This window comes from Panicum virgatum, chromosome 3N (assembly GCF_016808335.1).
Source record: "Panicum virgatum strain AP13 chromosome 3N, P.virgatum_v5, whole genome shotgun sequence".
Classification (NCBI taxonomy): Eukaryota; Viridiplantae; Streptophyta; class Magnoliopsida; order Poales; family Poaceae; genus Panicum; species Panicum virgatum.
This window is the reverse complement of record NC_053147.1, coordinates 65,562,035-65,579,038: the sequence shown is the minus strand read 5'-3', so window position 1 is coordinate 65,579,038 and position 17,004 is coordinate 65,562,035. Positions and strand designations below refer to the sequence as shown.

At 47.3% G+C, this 17,004-nt stretch overlaps 1 protein-coding gene and 1 pseudogene across 5 annotated transcripts; one reads left to right on the top strand and one right to left on the bottom strand.

The window, feature by feature from the left end:
• Positions 1–1,705: 1,705 nt before the first annotated feature.
• LOC120666826 lies at positions 1,706–6,458 on the bottom strand (annotated as a pseudogene). Its single transcript, XR_005671882.1, has 4 exons — positions 6,297–6,458; positions 5,329–6,205; positions 2,974–5,026; positions 1,706–2,840 (listed from the first exon to the last, which is right to left on the bottom strand). The product of XR_005671882.1 is annotated as a disease resistance protein RGA5-like (transcript).
• A 4,943-nt stretch (positions 6,459–11,401) lies between these two features.
• LOC120666825 (disease resistance protein RGA4-like) lies at positions 11,402–15,096 on the top strand. Of its 4 annotated transcripts, none has more exons than XM_039946799.1 (3): positions 11,402–12,536; positions 12,644–14,202; positions 14,286–15,096. In XM_039946799.1, the coding sequence occupies exons 1-3, from the start codon at positions 11,665–11,667 to the stop codon at positions 14,351–14,353; spliced, it is 2,499 nt and encodes an 832-aa protein (XP_039802733.1). In that variant the 5' UTR covers positions 11,402–11,664; the 3' UTR covers positions 14,354–15,096. The 4 variants fall into 4 exon arrangements, with proteins under 4 accessions (XP_039802733.1, XP_039802731.1, XP_039802734.1 ...); XM_039946800.1 differs by having other exon boundaries at positions 11,429–12,530; XM_039946797.1 differs by having other exon boundaries at positions 11,425–12,536; positions 12,644–15,096.
• The last annotated feature ends 1,908 nt before the right edge of the window (positions 15,097–17,004 follow it).

The following is a 17,004-nucleotide window of genomic DNA, read 5'->3' as shown; positions in this document are numbered from 1 at the left end:
GCCTCATGTGCACATTTTAACTTTGCTGCCAGGGCAAATCCGGAAGTTCCGGATTTGGAATCCGAAAGTTCCGGATTTAGTACACGTGGCACTAACGGCTAGTTGGTTTGAAAACCCGGAGGTTCCGGGTTGTAGAATCCGGAAGTTCCGGGTTCTAACTGTCACATAACGGCTAGTTTTGTTGGGACCGGCTATTTATACCCTTAGCCCCCTCCTTGGTGGGCTGCTGTTCCAGGCTTTATTCTGTTCATTGCTGGTCATCCCAAGAAGCTTGGTAGCCATAGTTGAGCTCTCCCCAACCTCTCTTTGTGAGATTGTGTGATTAGTGTATATCCTTGAGTTGAGTTGAGAGAGTGAATGCTTGAGAGCACTAGAGAGCACAGCAAACCTTGAGCACTTGAGCTTAGGCGAGATTTGTGTGGTTCGCATTTATTACTCTTGGAGGTGAAGCCTCCTAGACGGCTAGGCGTCACCGGCTAGCTCCCAAGGATTGTGGTGAGCAGCGGAAAGTTTGTTGCAGCACCGATCTTGTGCCACGAGGGTGCATGGTCATATAGTGGAAGGAGGAGATAGCTTGACCTTGGGATCGATATAAGCTTCCTCAACGGAGACTAGGATTCACACGTGGGTGCACGGGGTGAATCTGAACTTCGGTAAAACAAATCCTTATGTTCATTGCATTTACATTTGTTTTGTGGATTTGAGGAGCTCTCCATTAGACACTTGTGTTTTGGAGATATTGTTGTTTCGTATGTGCAGGATCCGCGTGAACCTGCTCAAGAAACTTCTCTGAGCAGACTCTACAATTGAGGTTTGAATTTACATTTATTTTTTTAGCACTACTTTTATTGTGTTCACTCTGTTCTGAGTGAACTCGGAAGTTACGGATTGACAAACCCGGAAGTTCCGAGTTCACCTACTGTCTAGCCCAAATCCGGAAGTTCCGGATTTGAAACCCGGAAGTTCCGGGTTTGGCAGACAGTGAATTTAATCCGCTGCATTTGAGTGAAAATTTGTAGGTGCGCTTATTCACCCCCCTTTAGGCGACATCACGGTCCTTTCAAGGACTTTGTTGATGGTGATGTGGATGAGGTGTTGAGTTGTGATCCAAATTCAGTTGTAAATCCCCGGCGTTTTGTAACCGCACTTGATATAGCTAGTGAAGTTTTGCGCGCTAGCGCCTGTGGTTTTTTCCTTCTATCTTGAGAGGGTTTTCCACGTTAAATCTTGTGTCCTCTGTGATTGGTTTGTTCCTCTTGATCGTTTATTTGTCATTCGTCGTAACATGAGGGAGTATCAGAAATAAGAAACAAGAAAGCCAAATGGAGCAGACTCAAGTGTTTCAACTCAAGCAGACCTGAACAGATGTCATATGAAGATACTGATGAGGAAGTTTTGAACCTACCAAATGAAGAGGGTGGAGGTGACAATACAAACTTCAAGTCATTCAGAGATGGGGATTTGAACAACCCCACCTTCTCTGTTGGTCTAGTATTTCCATCTGTTCAGAAGCTAAGAAATACAATTACAGTGTTAAGAATAGGGTTGAAATCATGGTTTTAAATAGTGGCTATGACAAATAGCGATGTATTTTTTCCCGAGGCTATAGCGGGCTATGCCAAATAGCAGTTTACTACTAAACTATGAAAAATACAAGTAATAGATGCACAAAAACATAGTAATTAACGAATTTCATAAACACAAATATGTTTTTAGGGCTACAGAAATATTACTTAAGTTGACAATACAACAAAATTCATACAATCAAATATTTAGTTGTCCAAAAGATCAAAACGTTAGCACTGGACTAAGGATAAGACTTTAGCGGCGCTAAAGCTACACCATTTAGCGCAACTATAGCCCAATTTAGCATTCATAGTTAACATAGCGGTACAAATACAAATAGCGTAGGGAAATCCTCTAAAAAGACTATAGCGGCACTATAACCCTCTATTTAAACCATGGTTAAAATCAAGATGCCACGGAACGATAAGAAAAGGCTAAAAGGCTGAAAGCACATTGTTCAGATGGATGCGTCGGTGCCGGAGCTGGTGGTCCCGCTGCCCCCGGTGGAGTCGGTGCCGATGGAATGTGTATGCGTCGCGTCGAAGGTGACGGCGGAGTTGGTGGTCCCGCTGCCCCCGGTGGAGTCGGTGCCGGAGGCGGAGTGCTTGCCACCCGCGCCCCTGCCGCCACCGCCGCTGAGCCCCTGCATGCGCTTGAGGTAGAGGCCCCCGGGGCCGCCTCGGGATCCGAGGTCCATGTCGTCGGCGAAGGAGGCGGGCGCCATCATGCGGTGGTGGTGCATCCCGGGCGGGCCGACGGGCGGCGCGCCGGCGCCGACCGCGCGGCTGAGGAAGCCGTGGTCGAAGCCGGCGCCCGTGGGGCCGTAGTGGCCGAGCGGCCGGGCGGCGGGGTGGTGGAAGTGGCCGATCTGCGGCGCGTGGTGGTGGTGGTGGTGCGCGGCGCCCATGGGCGCGAAGGGCGGGCACGGGTACGGGAGGAAGGGGACAGGCCCCGTGGCGAAGAGGTGCTCGGTGGCGGCGTCGGTGCCGGAGCCGGAGGAGTGGCTGCCGCCCGCGCACCCGCCCCCGCCGCCGCCCCCGCCGAGCCCCTGCATGCGCTTGTGGTAGAGGCGGTACTTCTGGAGGTGGGAGGCGACGTTCTCGCGCGTGAGGCCGTCGACGCTCATGAGCTGCATTATGGTCTTGGGCATGGCGTTCTTGATGCCGAGGTGCGCGACCGCGTCGACGAAGCGCTTGTGCAGCTGCGGCGTCCACACGAGGCGCGGGCGCTTGAGCATCCGGGCCGGCTCGTCGCTGCCGCCTCCGCCACCTCTGCTGTAGGAGGGGGAGGAAAAAAGTATTAACGAGGGGTACAAAGATCATTACCCACTACAGAGGCTTATTATAAGCCAAAAGAATCAAATGATGGAGCTGATTTGCACAGGCAGGAAGGCAGCAGACAACTCACTTTCTAGGGATGCTGTCATGAGGCGAATACTCCACTGTTGTTATGCTACTCTGATCATCCTTACATTCAATGATCTGCTTTACACATTGTACATTGACTCTTTGAAATCTATCATGCACCCTGATGGCATCTCTGAATGCCAATTCGGCAGCCCTTCTGTGGGATTCCTCAGGACCAACACCACAAATTTTTGCAGATACCTCTTTCAGCTCAGACAAGTACTCGATGCCGACAGGTATTGTGCTCTGTTGGTCAGCATTGCTGGCATTGAAAGCAAGCTTCAGCTTGCGGAGATTAGGCATAGCACCCTCCTCGAATTCCAGCAAAGCGTCGCAGCACTTGAACCTGAAGTATTTTATAACTGGAAATCCGGTCTTCCCAATGACTATCCTCGCTGCAGGCTTGGTCTGGACATACAGGGTGAGAACAGAAAGAGCAGGCAATCCTTTGAGAACATCAACACCATCCCTGTCTATTCTTCTAACCCCAAACTTTAAGACGCAGAGCTCGCGGAGTTGTCCGATCCACTTGGGGGGTGTAGAAGAATATGCAAATTTGAGGTGAAACCTCAAGAGTCCGAAGAAGAGGTGGGGCAGAGGGAAAACTGCTGAAGCCACCAGAAATGGTCATGCCCGTGGCACCAATAGATTTTACAGTACTGGGAGCTCTTGATGCAAGAGTAACAGACTTGAGCTTACTGAGTCTCCCTAGAATCGAGATCAGCACGGATTGCATTTTGCTATTCAGATTTTCTGTCTGTACTGTAGAACAGGTGAGCTGAAGATCTTCAAGATTTGTCAGCATGCTAAGGCTCTGTACATTCTCTATCGAATTACTACTGATATCAAAACATCCAAGCATGCGAAGCGATGTCATGTGGCCAATCCCACTGGGCAGGTTTGTCTCAGCAGTAAGACTAAGATGCAGCAAGCCTGGCAAGTGAACAATATCTGATGGAACTGAACTAACTCTTGCATCTATTGTAAGTGTTTCCAGAGATTTCAGACCTCGCATCTGGGTACGTAGTTCCAAGCTGACATTAGATGCAACCTTCAAATACCTCAGTCGAAAAAGTTCTGAAATTGCAGTGATGTCAAAACTTATGGTATCCTTATCGCCCCAAATATGGAGAATTAGAACTTGAAGAAGGCGAAACTGCACAACGGAAGGCAAACACTTGAAGACACCCCAAAAGGCAAGTGTTCGGACATGTGACAATCTCATATTTGGTGGTGTTATTGCATCTTCTGCATTGCCAAATTGAAGAGACAGTCGACGAACCTTGTCAGCGAGTGTGGTTGTTGCTTGAGAATGATGTATTGCGGTGACAAAATTCTCTTCTATTGACTTGCATCTAATAAAAAGATTTAGTACCATGTGGTGAATCGTGCAGGACAAAACCCCACCATTTCTATTTACATCTACAGGAAGGATCAGTTTTCCATTGATAAGCCTATCGAAAAATGACCTTGCAATTTCCTTCTTGTCTTGCCCTTCTGTTGCTTGGATAAAACCTTCAGCTAGCCACTGGTTAACTAAATCATCCTTCGAAATTACAATGTCCTCTTCATACAAACCAGTGTATAAGATGCAAGCTTTCAAATGCTGGGGAAGATTGTTGTAACTAAGCTCGAAGATTTGTTTCATCCCTTCCCAGGTAGGATTGGTCAACAAACTGTAACCTATGGATTTATTGACATAATCCCATCGATCTTGCTTGCCTGGCTGACTTGATAAAATACTGGCAACAGTCACAATAGCCAGTGGTAAACCACCACATTTCCGGATAATATCATGAGAAATTTCCCTGAGTTCTGGAGGACATTCATATTGAGGGCCAAAAACTGAACTGAGAAACAATTTTCTTGAGTTATCTTCACCAAGCGGTTGCATCTTATAAACATACTTTGGGTCATGGTCACAAGATTGTAGAGCGAGATCCTCAATTTCTGTTGTTGTTAGTATTCTGCTGCAACAATTGCTCTCTGGTAAAGCTTGTTTAACAATGTCCCATGTTGATGTAGTCCATAAATCCTCAACTATAATCAAGTACCTGCAAATATTTTTTGTTACAGTGAAAACATTGTGGCAAGATCAGTGGCAAATATTAAATAAGAACTCTGAATAATTCGAATTTCTCTCTCCCTCTCTAAGCAGACTTTACATTTTGTTTTTGTACACCCGTTAGAGACCATCTGTTCTAACAATCGAGTTGCTTTATGTTAGACACATTAGAGACACTGAATGGAATACATACTGAATTCAACTGGACAATGGAGCTGGATTGTGAGTACAGTTTATCACAATGCAAATATGTATGTAATTAATGTTAGATGTAGTAAAGATATATAGCACCTCTTATCTTGCAGATGTGTCCTGATGGTGGAAATTAAGCCATGTACTGTCCAATTGTCAGGTGGCTGGTGTGGACGAACTTGGGAGAGCATGCTGATGAAAATCCTCCTCATATCAGGCTTCTGGGAAGTCCGCACAAATGCCCGGCATTCGAACTGCTGCCCAAGCTTGCGGTAAAGTTCCATGGCAAGTGTCGTCTTCCCAATTCCTCCAAACCCAACAATGGACACAACCTGAAGCTTCTGGAGCCCTTGATCATGGGTCATCATCAGCAACTCTTCGAGCTCTTCCATAGCAGCATCGATACCAACATAAGCCTTATCTTCCCCACAAGGTGTGCAATTCCAAGAGGTGGGATATGCATCATCAGTACAGCTAAAGGAAGCAGGGCCAGCAATGGCGTCAAGGTTATACAACCTGTGGCGCTCAAGTGCCTCTTGTGCGCGCTCGCTGAATTCTCTGATCTTGTTGGCCATCCACAGGCGCTGCCTCAGCTTCTCCCGGATCCAAGGGAGAGTTCTCTTGCTCTTGCGCCGCCGAGTAATCTCCTGGCCACGAATGGATCTAGTACAGTTCATGGCAGCGGCGTGCTCATACTGGTCAAGGAAGTCCTCCATGTCGTATGAAAGCTCCCGCAGCTCCTTCCTCCAGCACCTGACCATCATAGCATGGTCGTCTTCCTGCAGGTTTGAGGAAATACCTATGATTTTCTCGAGATCAAGCTTGATGAGGGGTATCTCATCCGCCACGCCCTTGGGCAGGGCGCAGCCGTGAGCCTGAAGAAGTAGCCTGTCGAGCTTCCCTGGAAGCTTCAAAATGGTGCCGTCCAAAGGACTGGTAGGAGCCTCCATGCTTGAGATCTCTCCGAGGCCTAATCCTGCAGATTGCTTAGCCATGTTTGGTGCTTCAATTTACAGGCAAATAAAGATGCCGAAACAGAAATCGATCAAGTACTACGAAATACAAACCTGGAAGGTGAAGGAATCAGCTCAGATCAAGGTAGCATGAACGACCTCTGAGCAACAGAATTGAAGCGGAAGGAAGGACTTGGGAGAGAACCTTTTCCGTTGCGGAAGGAAGGACTTGGGAGAGAACGGATCCGGAGAGAACGGTCAAATAGGAACCGAACAGGCATGATTGATTGTTTGCTTTAGGTTACCTTTTACACCTTTAATTAAAGTAATAAAGTTAAAGGTGATAAGTACTTCCTCCATACTCCTCCGTCCCGTATAATTAAAGCAATAAATATCAAGAAAGAATTACATTGGGAAGGTATAGAACCAATCAAATGTTTAAGTGGATATTACTTTTCTAATTCAAAAACATTTGCATTTATTAAGAACCTAGGTAATTAAATAAACAGCACGGTCTTCAATCACAATTGCTATAGTTAATTAAGGGTAATATGATTATTTTTTAGTACTAGTAATATGTTTAAAATTGTCTAAATGAACCGCCTTTATGAGATGAAGGGAGTATTTGATAGGTCCATTTCATCTTGGTACAATGACCAAGAAGAAAAAATCTTACTTATCATCTCATTAATTATGACTGCTCGATTTTGATGTTATATTATACAATACAAATTTTTTTTCTAAAAAAGTTACTCTCCACGGAATCGAACGATCATCCATAGTATTTTCAAAATATCAACTGATATATAACTGTTAAAAAATTATCTTTTAAAATAGAACTATTAAAAGAGAATAGATGAAATTGTGTTTGTCAACCGGGGTATATGCATACTTATCAATAAAGCATTTGATTCTCTGTCCACTTAGAGCATGTACAACAGTTTAGACAGTTGCTGTCTATTTGATATACACAGACAACTAAATAGAGTACTCCCTCCGTCCGAAAATGATCTACATATGAGTGTTTTAGAGTCGTCCTAAATTGATCTTCACATGAGTAGTAGTCATGCATGTATTGGGTGTCTCTTCAAATTCTATAGCATCTATTGGCATATTCATGTATTAACGGCTGCCCATTGGTATTTGCGAAGACTTTCATGTGTAGATCATTCCGGACGGAGTGAGTATTTTACAACAGTTTAGACAATGGTTGTCTGTTTAGCTGTCTATGTGATATTTAATACCCCCTCCGTCCTAAATGTAGGTCATTCTAGAATATTTCCAACAGATTATGGAGATGGAGAAAAGGTTCTTCTACCCCTAATTATTAAGCATTGGGACTCTATTTGAGTAATTAAATATGTGCTAATTAAAATATCAATTTCTTTCCCATGCACATCCCCCTACATGGTTGCATGCACGTCTTTTTATTGGGAAAGACTCGTAAATAATGTACAATTAAGATGGTTTGATCCACTTTCAACCTAGAAAGCCTCAAATTTGAGTACAAAATTTAAACTCTAGAATGCCCTACATTTCAGGACGGAGAGAGTACATACACTATCTGATGTTGTTTTGCATGAGAGCACGAGCCAACGCAGTTGACGAGATAGTTGGTAGCAACACATTTTTTACTCATTTAATGATGATCACATCAGTTTATTTTGCTTACGTGAATTTATATAGATGGCTTGATTGATTGTTTGCTTTATGTCATCACACACCTTTGGTTTAAATAATAAATTTAAAGGGACAAGGTCTTGTCCAATGGGAGTCGACGTTGCTGACTTAGGGTGCCTTTTAGTTTCTAAAATTTTTTCTATAATACTTGTCACATTAAATTTTCGGACACATACATGGAGCATTAAATATTATTGAAAAAATAATTAATTACACAGTTCAACTGTAAATGACGAGATGAATTTTTTAAGCCTAATTAGTCCATGATTGGGTATTAATTACCAAATAACAATGAAAATGCTACAATACCTAAATCCAAAAAATTTCACCAAGCCTTTACATCAGATTCTTTTCGCCGTGGAGCTGAGATAAGTGTAAGTGACTCCCACACCTCCCACACCAGCGACTACTCCCACGCTAGCGTATGACACTGCTTTTCACACTCGTAGAGCCGACCATCTTCTCTCACCTCATTTACAGTACTCGACCAGGCTGATCCATCCTTTAAAAAAAATATTCTGTCTTGGTCATCAATATTCTCCTCTATATCCAGTTCTCCCGCACCCATTCATACTCTATATCTATCCTCTATACCAACTACCACATATTTTATTCAACCATCTCCTTTCTTTTCCTTTTCTTCTCCCCTCCTCTTCTTTTTCTTTTCATCTCCTTTTACAATAGTTTAGTAATAAAATTTTTTAATTAAATAATAATAGTTTGTTCTCTTTTTCTCCTTTTTCTCTTTCTCCCTTTTCCTTTTTTTGTTTCTCTTTTTTTCTTTTCCTATTTTCTCCTCCCCTCATTTTCTCTCCCACGGCACTCTCCTCTCTCATTTTCTCCTCCCCTGCTCTCTTCTGTCTCCCTCTCCACCCGGGCCATCCCCGGCAGCGGAGGCCGGTGCGGCAACCCGAGCGCGCTGGCGACGCCCCCCTCCCCCCAAGCTGGGCGCGCGGCGCGGGAAGACAAGCGGGCGTGTGGCTCCGCGAGCGCGCGACCACGGCGAGCGGCGGCAGCGGCGGTCCGCGTGGGCGGCGCGGCCGCCCGAGCTGGGTGTGCGGCTGGGCTCGTGGGCGGGCGGTGTGGGCAACCGAGCGGGAGCATGGCCACGCGAGCGTGCGGGCGGCGCGGCCACGGCTGGCCGGCGACACGGTGGTTCATGGGGAACAGCGGCAGCGAGTTCGGATGCGCCCCTCCTCTGCTCCCTCCGCCCGCGAGCGACCTTGGGCGCGTGCTGCTACTCCCTCTCTGCGTCTCACCTCCCTCCTTCCTCTCCGCGTCGGGTCCCCTGCTCGAGCGTGCCGACCAGATCCGCGCGGCCTCTAGCTCCGTCCCCATCCAGCGGCGGCGGAGCAGGAGGCCTCGAGCTCTGCGGCCGGCGGAGGAGCAGGGGCCCCGCAACGGGCCTCGCGGCGGGCGTCGGCCATGGGCGAGCGAGGAGGCAGCCATGGGCGAGCGTCGGCGGCGACCATGGACGAACGCGGCGGCGGCCATGTGCGAGCGCTGCGCCACCCCCTCGCCACGCTCCCTTGCCGCGCCCCAGCGCCGCCCCCGCTCTGCTCTGTCGTGCCTCCGGGCGGTTCGGACCAGGGGCGGAAGGTCCGGGGTGGTTGCGTCTGCCAGCCTCGGAAGGCAGATGGTGGACACCTCGCTCCCCCTAAAATAGCGGACGACGCCTTGTCCGCGATGATAGCGAACAGCTTGCCACCCCGCTGCGGGGCTTTTTCCGCTATAGCAATACTGGAGGACGGCTTTCCGTATGGGTTAGAGTACCCACTGCGGACAACCAGAGCAGGAGGTGAGGCTGTCTGTATTGGCTAACGGCACCGGTTCCTGAAGGATATGTTTACCGTAAAAACTGCAGCTGCGGCCTACTGGGAAGCATCCTCTGTCGTAGCGGACAGCCTACGGTCCTCCAAATTCAGAGGTGGAGAGATGGTGGTGCGGCACTGTGGTGCAGCACTGTGGTGCAGGAGAGGTGAAGAGATGGTGAGTGTGAAGTGGGTTCACTTGTCAGCCAGTATAAAAGGTGATGATGAGTGCGGGAGAAATGAGATATAGAGGATGATGAGTGTGGAAGAAATAAATATAGAGGAAAGAATTTCGATGATCAAAATGAAATATTTCTTTTAGAGAATGGAAATAGAGTACCATTTGTGGATAGGCTGAGCCTGTTCGGCGTTGCTGCTGGTGCCTGGTGGGTCCCATAGACACTTTGATGAACGTGTAGTCGTTAAACTGATGGATGTGCTGTCGTCTGCACTGATATGGATTGACTTTAAGCCAGTGATCAGATAGAACCGTTCGACACGACCTTTAAAGTTTGCCAACCGGGACATGTGCATGCTCATCATTAACTCATATGATTCTTTGTCCACTAAACTAGTGGGTACATGTTATTAGATACTAGTATTCCTCAGCGCACTGATATGCGCATGCTCATCAATAACGCATATGATTCTTTGTCCGCTAAACCACTGGGACTCAGGTTATCACATACTATTCCTCTACGCACAGACAGAAGCATGCTCATCGGCCTCTGTTTGGAGAAATAGCCAAGAGTTATTTTGAGGGCTAAAGTTTAGCCTAAAAAAATATCCCTTCAATGAAATAGTCCTTGAGATGTTTGGATCTAAGGTCTATTTGGCTCATAAAGTGTTTTTCCAATCATTTGCTGCCATTTTTTCAAGAGAGAGAAAGAGAAAATCAGTATGCCCCACCTAAAATAGCCCTAAATAGCACCCTTTGAGGGGGGTAGTTTTTTGAGTGGGCTAGTTGCAAATAACCTAGAAATAGTCCTTCTATTTGAGTCCTCTAAGCTATTTGGAGGGGGCTAAAAAAATAACTCATAGATCCAAATAGAGACAAAGCATATGATTCTGTCCACTAAGGTTTTCTCCAACTATTTCCCTCATCCAACTCCCCCCAAACGTACTATTTACTATATTTTACTACTTCCCTCCAAAAGATTCCTCCCCCTATAACTCCTTCTCTCCAACCATTCCCCCCATATCTATTCCCCCTATATACTATCACTCATTAACTAACTATTTACTTAACGTTTTTGAATTTTAAAAAAATCATACAGTATTTGTACTGTCATAATACACATTATCATCGTGTTACGGGGCTCAAACAGAATTAATATTGCGAAGAAACAGTATGATTAGAGATATAGTGAGAGTTGGAACTCACCCTATATATGAGGAGAGTTTCAACCCCCCCGTATATAGGGGGAGCTGTGGGGGGAGCCGTTGGAGCGCTCGCTCCCCCCAAAGCCCCCCTACGTAGGGTGGGGGGCGATATACGGTGTGCCCTTGGAGCAAGCCTAAACTGATGGGACACATGTTATCAGATACTATTCCTCTACGTACTGATATGTGCATGCTCATCAATAAAAGCATATGATTCTGTGTTCACTAAACTACTGGGACACATGTTATCAGATACTATTCCTCTACACACTGACATATGCATGCTTATCAGTAAAGCATATGATTCTCTGTCCACTGAACTACTGGAACAAAGTTATCAGATACTATTCCTGTAGGCACGATTGAGTGCATCCACACAACACAGAAGTGTTGCCATGTAGCGTCTCCTATCACTTCCAACCACCAGCTCATTTCTTTTTTAAAAAATTTAACGAGATAGAGATGCCTACTCTGCCCATGACTGGGTGCATCCACTCAAAGTGCTCCAGCAGGGAAGCTTGAAGCTGGAGCTGCGCTACTAATCCGTGAGATTTGTAGGCGTCTCCAAGTAGTGTGGATCAACGTCTTTCACATACCCATACACATCCATGGAGTCCGCGGCAGTGGGAGCTTTCTTGAAGAGCGTGATGGGAAGGCTCTTCCTGCTGCTGGAGAAGGAGTACAGCAAGCACAGGGCCCTCGCGCAAGAAGCTGCGTCCATCCAGCACGACCTCCGCATGATCGCTGCCGCCATGGATGATCAGCTCGGCGCCCTGGGGAGGCCCGAGCGCACCGCCGTCGCGAGGCTGTACAGCGCGGAGATTCTTGACCTGGCGCACGACATAGAGGACTGCGTTGACCGCTTCACGCATCGCCTCAGGTGCAAGCACCGCGGCGGCGGCGGCGGCGCCGCCGCCGGGACGGCGTCTTCCTTGGTCCATCGGGTGGCTCGCGAGCTGAAGAAGGTTCAGAGCCGCTCAAGCTACGCCGACGAGATCCACAAGCTCAAGAGGCGCCTGAAGGAGGCGCACCAGCGGGTCATCGACTCTAGATCTGCTTATGTTGGCCGGCCCGGTGGATTATTGCCGTCGTCCGTGACGCTCGACGCCTCGAAGCCGTGCCGCCCCGTCACGCGCAACCCGGTGGGCATGGAGAAGCCCATGGAGGAGATGCTGTCGCTGCTGCGCGAGGTGGATGGTGAGCCGCGGCAGCTGAGGGTGATCTCCATCGTTGGGCTCGGTGGCTCGGGGAAGACCACCCTTGCAAGGGCAGTCTACGACAGCCCTCATGCCAAGGAAACCTTCCGCTGCCGTGCTTGGGTTTCCGCCGCCGGTACCTCGCCGGAGATCAGCCAGCGGATTAAGGCCATCCTGCATGATATACTCCAGCAAGTTCTTCCCAAGGACAGCATGGATTTGGATGCTGACACCATCAATCTTGAGGTCTCGCTCAAGGAATACCTCAGTGACAAGAGGTGTGGGTATGCTTCCGTTTGTATCAGTTCTTTGCCACTTCAACTCCCTAATGATTTTATTATTATTTTTTATCACTCAACTTTCATCCTCAGTTCTCTATTTTTGTTGCTAGGTATTTGATTGTCATTGATGGCGTCCAAATGGATGAGTGGAGAGCCGTAAACTCGGCCTTTGCAGATAGCAGTACAGGTAGCAGAATAATACTGACGACAACTATTCAGTCGGTTGCTAATGTGTGCAGTCATGGCAATGGTTATGTCTACCAAATGGACAACCTTGGTGAAGAAGACTCAAAGGAGGTAGCCTTTCCGGGGATCAGGTCACCTGAGTTGGAGCACGGTTCAGCGGCGCTGCTGGGAAAATGTGATGGCCTTCCACTTGCTCTGGTCAGTGTTTCCGACTATCTGAAGAGTTCAGTTGAGCCCACAGGGGAGCTTTGTGCAAAGCTATGCCGTGACCTTGGTTCTCATCTGAAGGAAAACCATGGCCATGACAGCTTTTCAGACCTAAGGAAGGTTCTTCTTGATAACTATGACAGTTTAGCTGGCTACGCTCTAAGTTGCTTCCTGTATCTTGGCATATTCCCGAGGAACCGTCCGCTCAAGAGGAAAGTTGTAACTAGGCGGTGGTTAGCTGAAGGATATGCTCGAAGTGAATCTCTTCGTGATGAACAGGACATTGCAGATGAGAACTTCAATAAGCTTGTTGATTGGAATATCATTCAGCCTATCGACACAAGAAACAATTCACAAGTGAAGACTTGCAGAACTCATGGGATCATGCATGAGTTTGTACTTCATAAGTCCTTGTCGCATAGGTTCATCATGACGCTGTCTCCTGATCATCCAAGGGCTGCTGCTCATCCAAGGGCTGCTGCCAATGCCAACAATGCTCGGCACCTATCTGTCCAAGATGGGAAACTGATAGAATGTGTGGCATCTGATGAAGAGTTGTCACGTGTTCGCTCTCTGACAGTCTTTGGGGATGCAGGTGGAGCCATTTCTTTTGTTCTCAAGTGCAAACTGATACGAGTCTTGGATCTGGAAGAATGCAGTGATTTGAAAGACCATGATCTCAAGCACATCTGCAAATTATGGCATCTGAAATACCTGAGCTTAGGAGGCACTATCCATGAGCTTCCGAGGTGCATTGATGGGCTGCACTGTTTGGAGACACTGGATTTAAGGAGAACAAAGATACAATCACTACCCGTCGAGGCCATTCAACTGCCACACTTAACTCACCTGTTTGGAAATAAGCTTATGCTTGATAAGGATGACTTGAAGAATGTGAACAAGATGAGTAAACTAGAAAAGTTTTTGTCTGGAAAAAAGAGTAACTTGCAGACTTTAGCTGGATTTGTCGCTGATGATAGCAAAGGTTTTATTTGTTCAAAAAAGGAAGATAGCAAAGGTTTTCTGCAGCTTATTATGCATATGTATAAACTGAGGAAGCTTAAGATATGGTGCAAGCGCGTTGCCAACAGAGATAGTTATATGAGTGACCTTTCAAAAGCCATTCAGAAATTGACAAAGGTCCCAATCGACAGACACAATGATTGTTCTCTGTCACTTGATTTTGAAGAAACCGACAAAGATTTTCCGAGTCAACTTAATTTGGAGCCATGCTCTGGGGGTTCCAAATATGATCTAAGGTCACTAAAGCTTCAAGGCAAGTTGCTTATGCTGCCGCCATTTGTTACGCTGTTGTCAGGTCTCACAGATCTCTGCATCTCATCTGCTACCCTGACGCAGGGTCTTCTATCAGCTCTGGCAAATTTGGGCAATTTGCTCTACCTCAAACTGATTGCAGACCTGCTTGAGGGTTTTGAAATAAAACATGGGGCATTCCCAAGTCTGCGACGCCTGTGCTTTCAGGTGCGGAGTCTCGCTTTAGCTCCGCCGCCAACCATTGAACAGGGAGCTCTGCCAAACCTTGTCTCACTTCAGCTCCTCTGTCCAGATTTGGTGGTTGGTCTTTCAGGCATGGATATCAGACACTTCAAACATCTCAAGGAAATCACAATTGATGCTGACACGACTGCACAAGAAAGACAACATTGGGAACACGCAGCAAAGAAACACCCAAATAGGCCCAGAGTAATGTTGGTCAAAACAGCCAATCAGATTGAAAGCGAGGAACTGGGACTGGGACCGTGTGACATGAGGGAGAAGCGAAAAAGATGTCCAGCTGAACCAAGTTTGGATGACGCACTAGATTCTAGTCTTAAGAAGATGAGACTTTCAGAGTCATCTTCTTGGTCTCAGGCAATTATCCATCCGGTGATGGGAGCAGACACAATGGCATCATCCAGTATTGCTATTCCTCTTCATGCTGATGAATCTGGTGGTTGGATGCAGCAGCACAGCCGTTCTTAATTTCAAATCCCATGCCCTTTTCATTTCTCAACTGTGTTTGTAATCATAGATTTGTGTCTCTCTCTTGTTTATTTCGTACAGACATCAGATGTTAATGTAGTTGATGGACTTGTTTTATGGAAAGATTGTAAGATTGGGGTGGACAGTGGCAATTTCTGCTGTGCATATTGCAGAATGTGTTTTACCATCTGATTGCTGTTGCTGGAGTTGATGCATGGTTTTATTGTTCGATACTTGGGTGTAGTGGACTGTCATGCTGAAGGTAATTAGTCAGGTACAACTTGTATTTCTAATCAGACATAACTAATGCAGAGCAGCTGTGGACTGCCTGGTACAGGTGAGGGGTGTTTGTATCTACACCAAATACATTTAAAGCAATCCAAGGAATATATTCGGATTGCGTGCTTTATTTTCATTAGAATATGAATAAGTTAGCAATATAGATTTTAATGATTCCTTTTGCAAATAATAAGGAAGTCTCCATCGAGTTGAATTTGGGTGCGTATATTTTCTTCTTACGGATATATATATTTAATATAAAGCCAGTCAGCCACCTAGTTACTCCTAGGTTGGCTTTTGTAAACAAGAAGCATAAGTACTAGTTTATACAGAATAGCTGGTAACTCATTTACATAAAACCAGGTATTTTCAGGAAGACAGTATGTGGTCGTATATATGGAGATAAAATTATAAAATAATCAATTAGCAAACCACAAAAAATGCAAGAATAGAGCTTTTAAGGTTCATGGGACACAAAGAAGTGTCCTAGACATACCTGTTTTGAACAAGCTTGATTCTTCGTATGAATCTGCCGGTGTTGGTGAAGATGAGATGCACTGATTCTTCATCTCCTTTCTGTGGCCATGCTCATTGCCGGTGCTGCCGTGATCGAGAACCAGCCGCATCGCTGGTGTCACTGCACAGCGCTGGCGATCGAGCACAGCGGGCCGCCCGGTCGCCATGAGCCTCGACTATGGCCAGGGCCAGTTATCCCTGCCAGCCCCGGCGACATCTGCTTGTCCGTCGGGCGACGAAACTGAGGCCCCACCGCTACGGAGACAGGGCTATTGCCCGAGGCGGTGGCGCCAATCCGGACCGGCACGGCGGCGCCGACCAGGTGCGCGCGCGGCGTCACGCCGCTTCGGTCTCCGCCCCTGCCGCGGTGGCGATGGAGAGGGAGCGGCCTTCCCCGGCTGAGAAACGCTCGCTGGCATATGCCGGGCTCACTTACTCAGCGGTGTTGGTCGCCGGCGGCGGGATGCGGCGGCGGCGGCGGCGAACTGAGTGGCCTGATACGGGGTGGACGGTGTTCCATTTACCGTCCGGGTTAAGGTGATCGGAGCCGTTAGATCTAAGCCGTGCGGCCACGATTCGACGAGATGGCTATGTTATGCTTCAAGTCGGGGCGCCCATCTGGACTGAGTTGGGCTGGGTGGTGCAATGCCTTCTCTCCCCTCTCATCGTTCTGTTTGTTCTTGATACATGGACAAGAAGACTGAGGCCGTGTTTGGTTGCGCTCTGTAAAGTTTTTGAAAAGGCATCTTTCTGTATTTGAAGTACTAAACATAAACTATTCATAAAAATAATTACAGAACTCGTCTGTAAATCGCGAGACGAATCTAATGAGCCTAATTAATCCGTCACTAGAGGCTGTCTACTGTAGCATTACTGTAGCAATTTAGCATCTAATTACAGCCTAATTAGGTTCATTAGATTCGTCTCGCTATTTACAGACAGCAGTCGCAATGCGTTTTTTATTTCGTCTAGATTTAAGTCTCCATGCAGGTGTCGGAAAAAAATTTGGAATTTGGATTTTTGCATCCAAACACGACCTGAGTTGGGCTGGGTGGTGCGGACAGGTGAGTCCATCTGGACTGTGCGACAAGTCGATTAACTATCTTCCGGACGACACATAGCACCCCCATGCGCATGGCCACCGCCGCCGCTGCCCGCGTCCATTGTCGAGCCCCGGCCAGCTGAAGCTGCTGAAGGGGATCGAGCTAGCCATGAGTTGCCGGTGGCTGGTGCACCTGGTGGTACCGGGGGCCACGGCCGCCGGGTCGACCAGCCACCGCCGACGGGGGAGGATCATGAG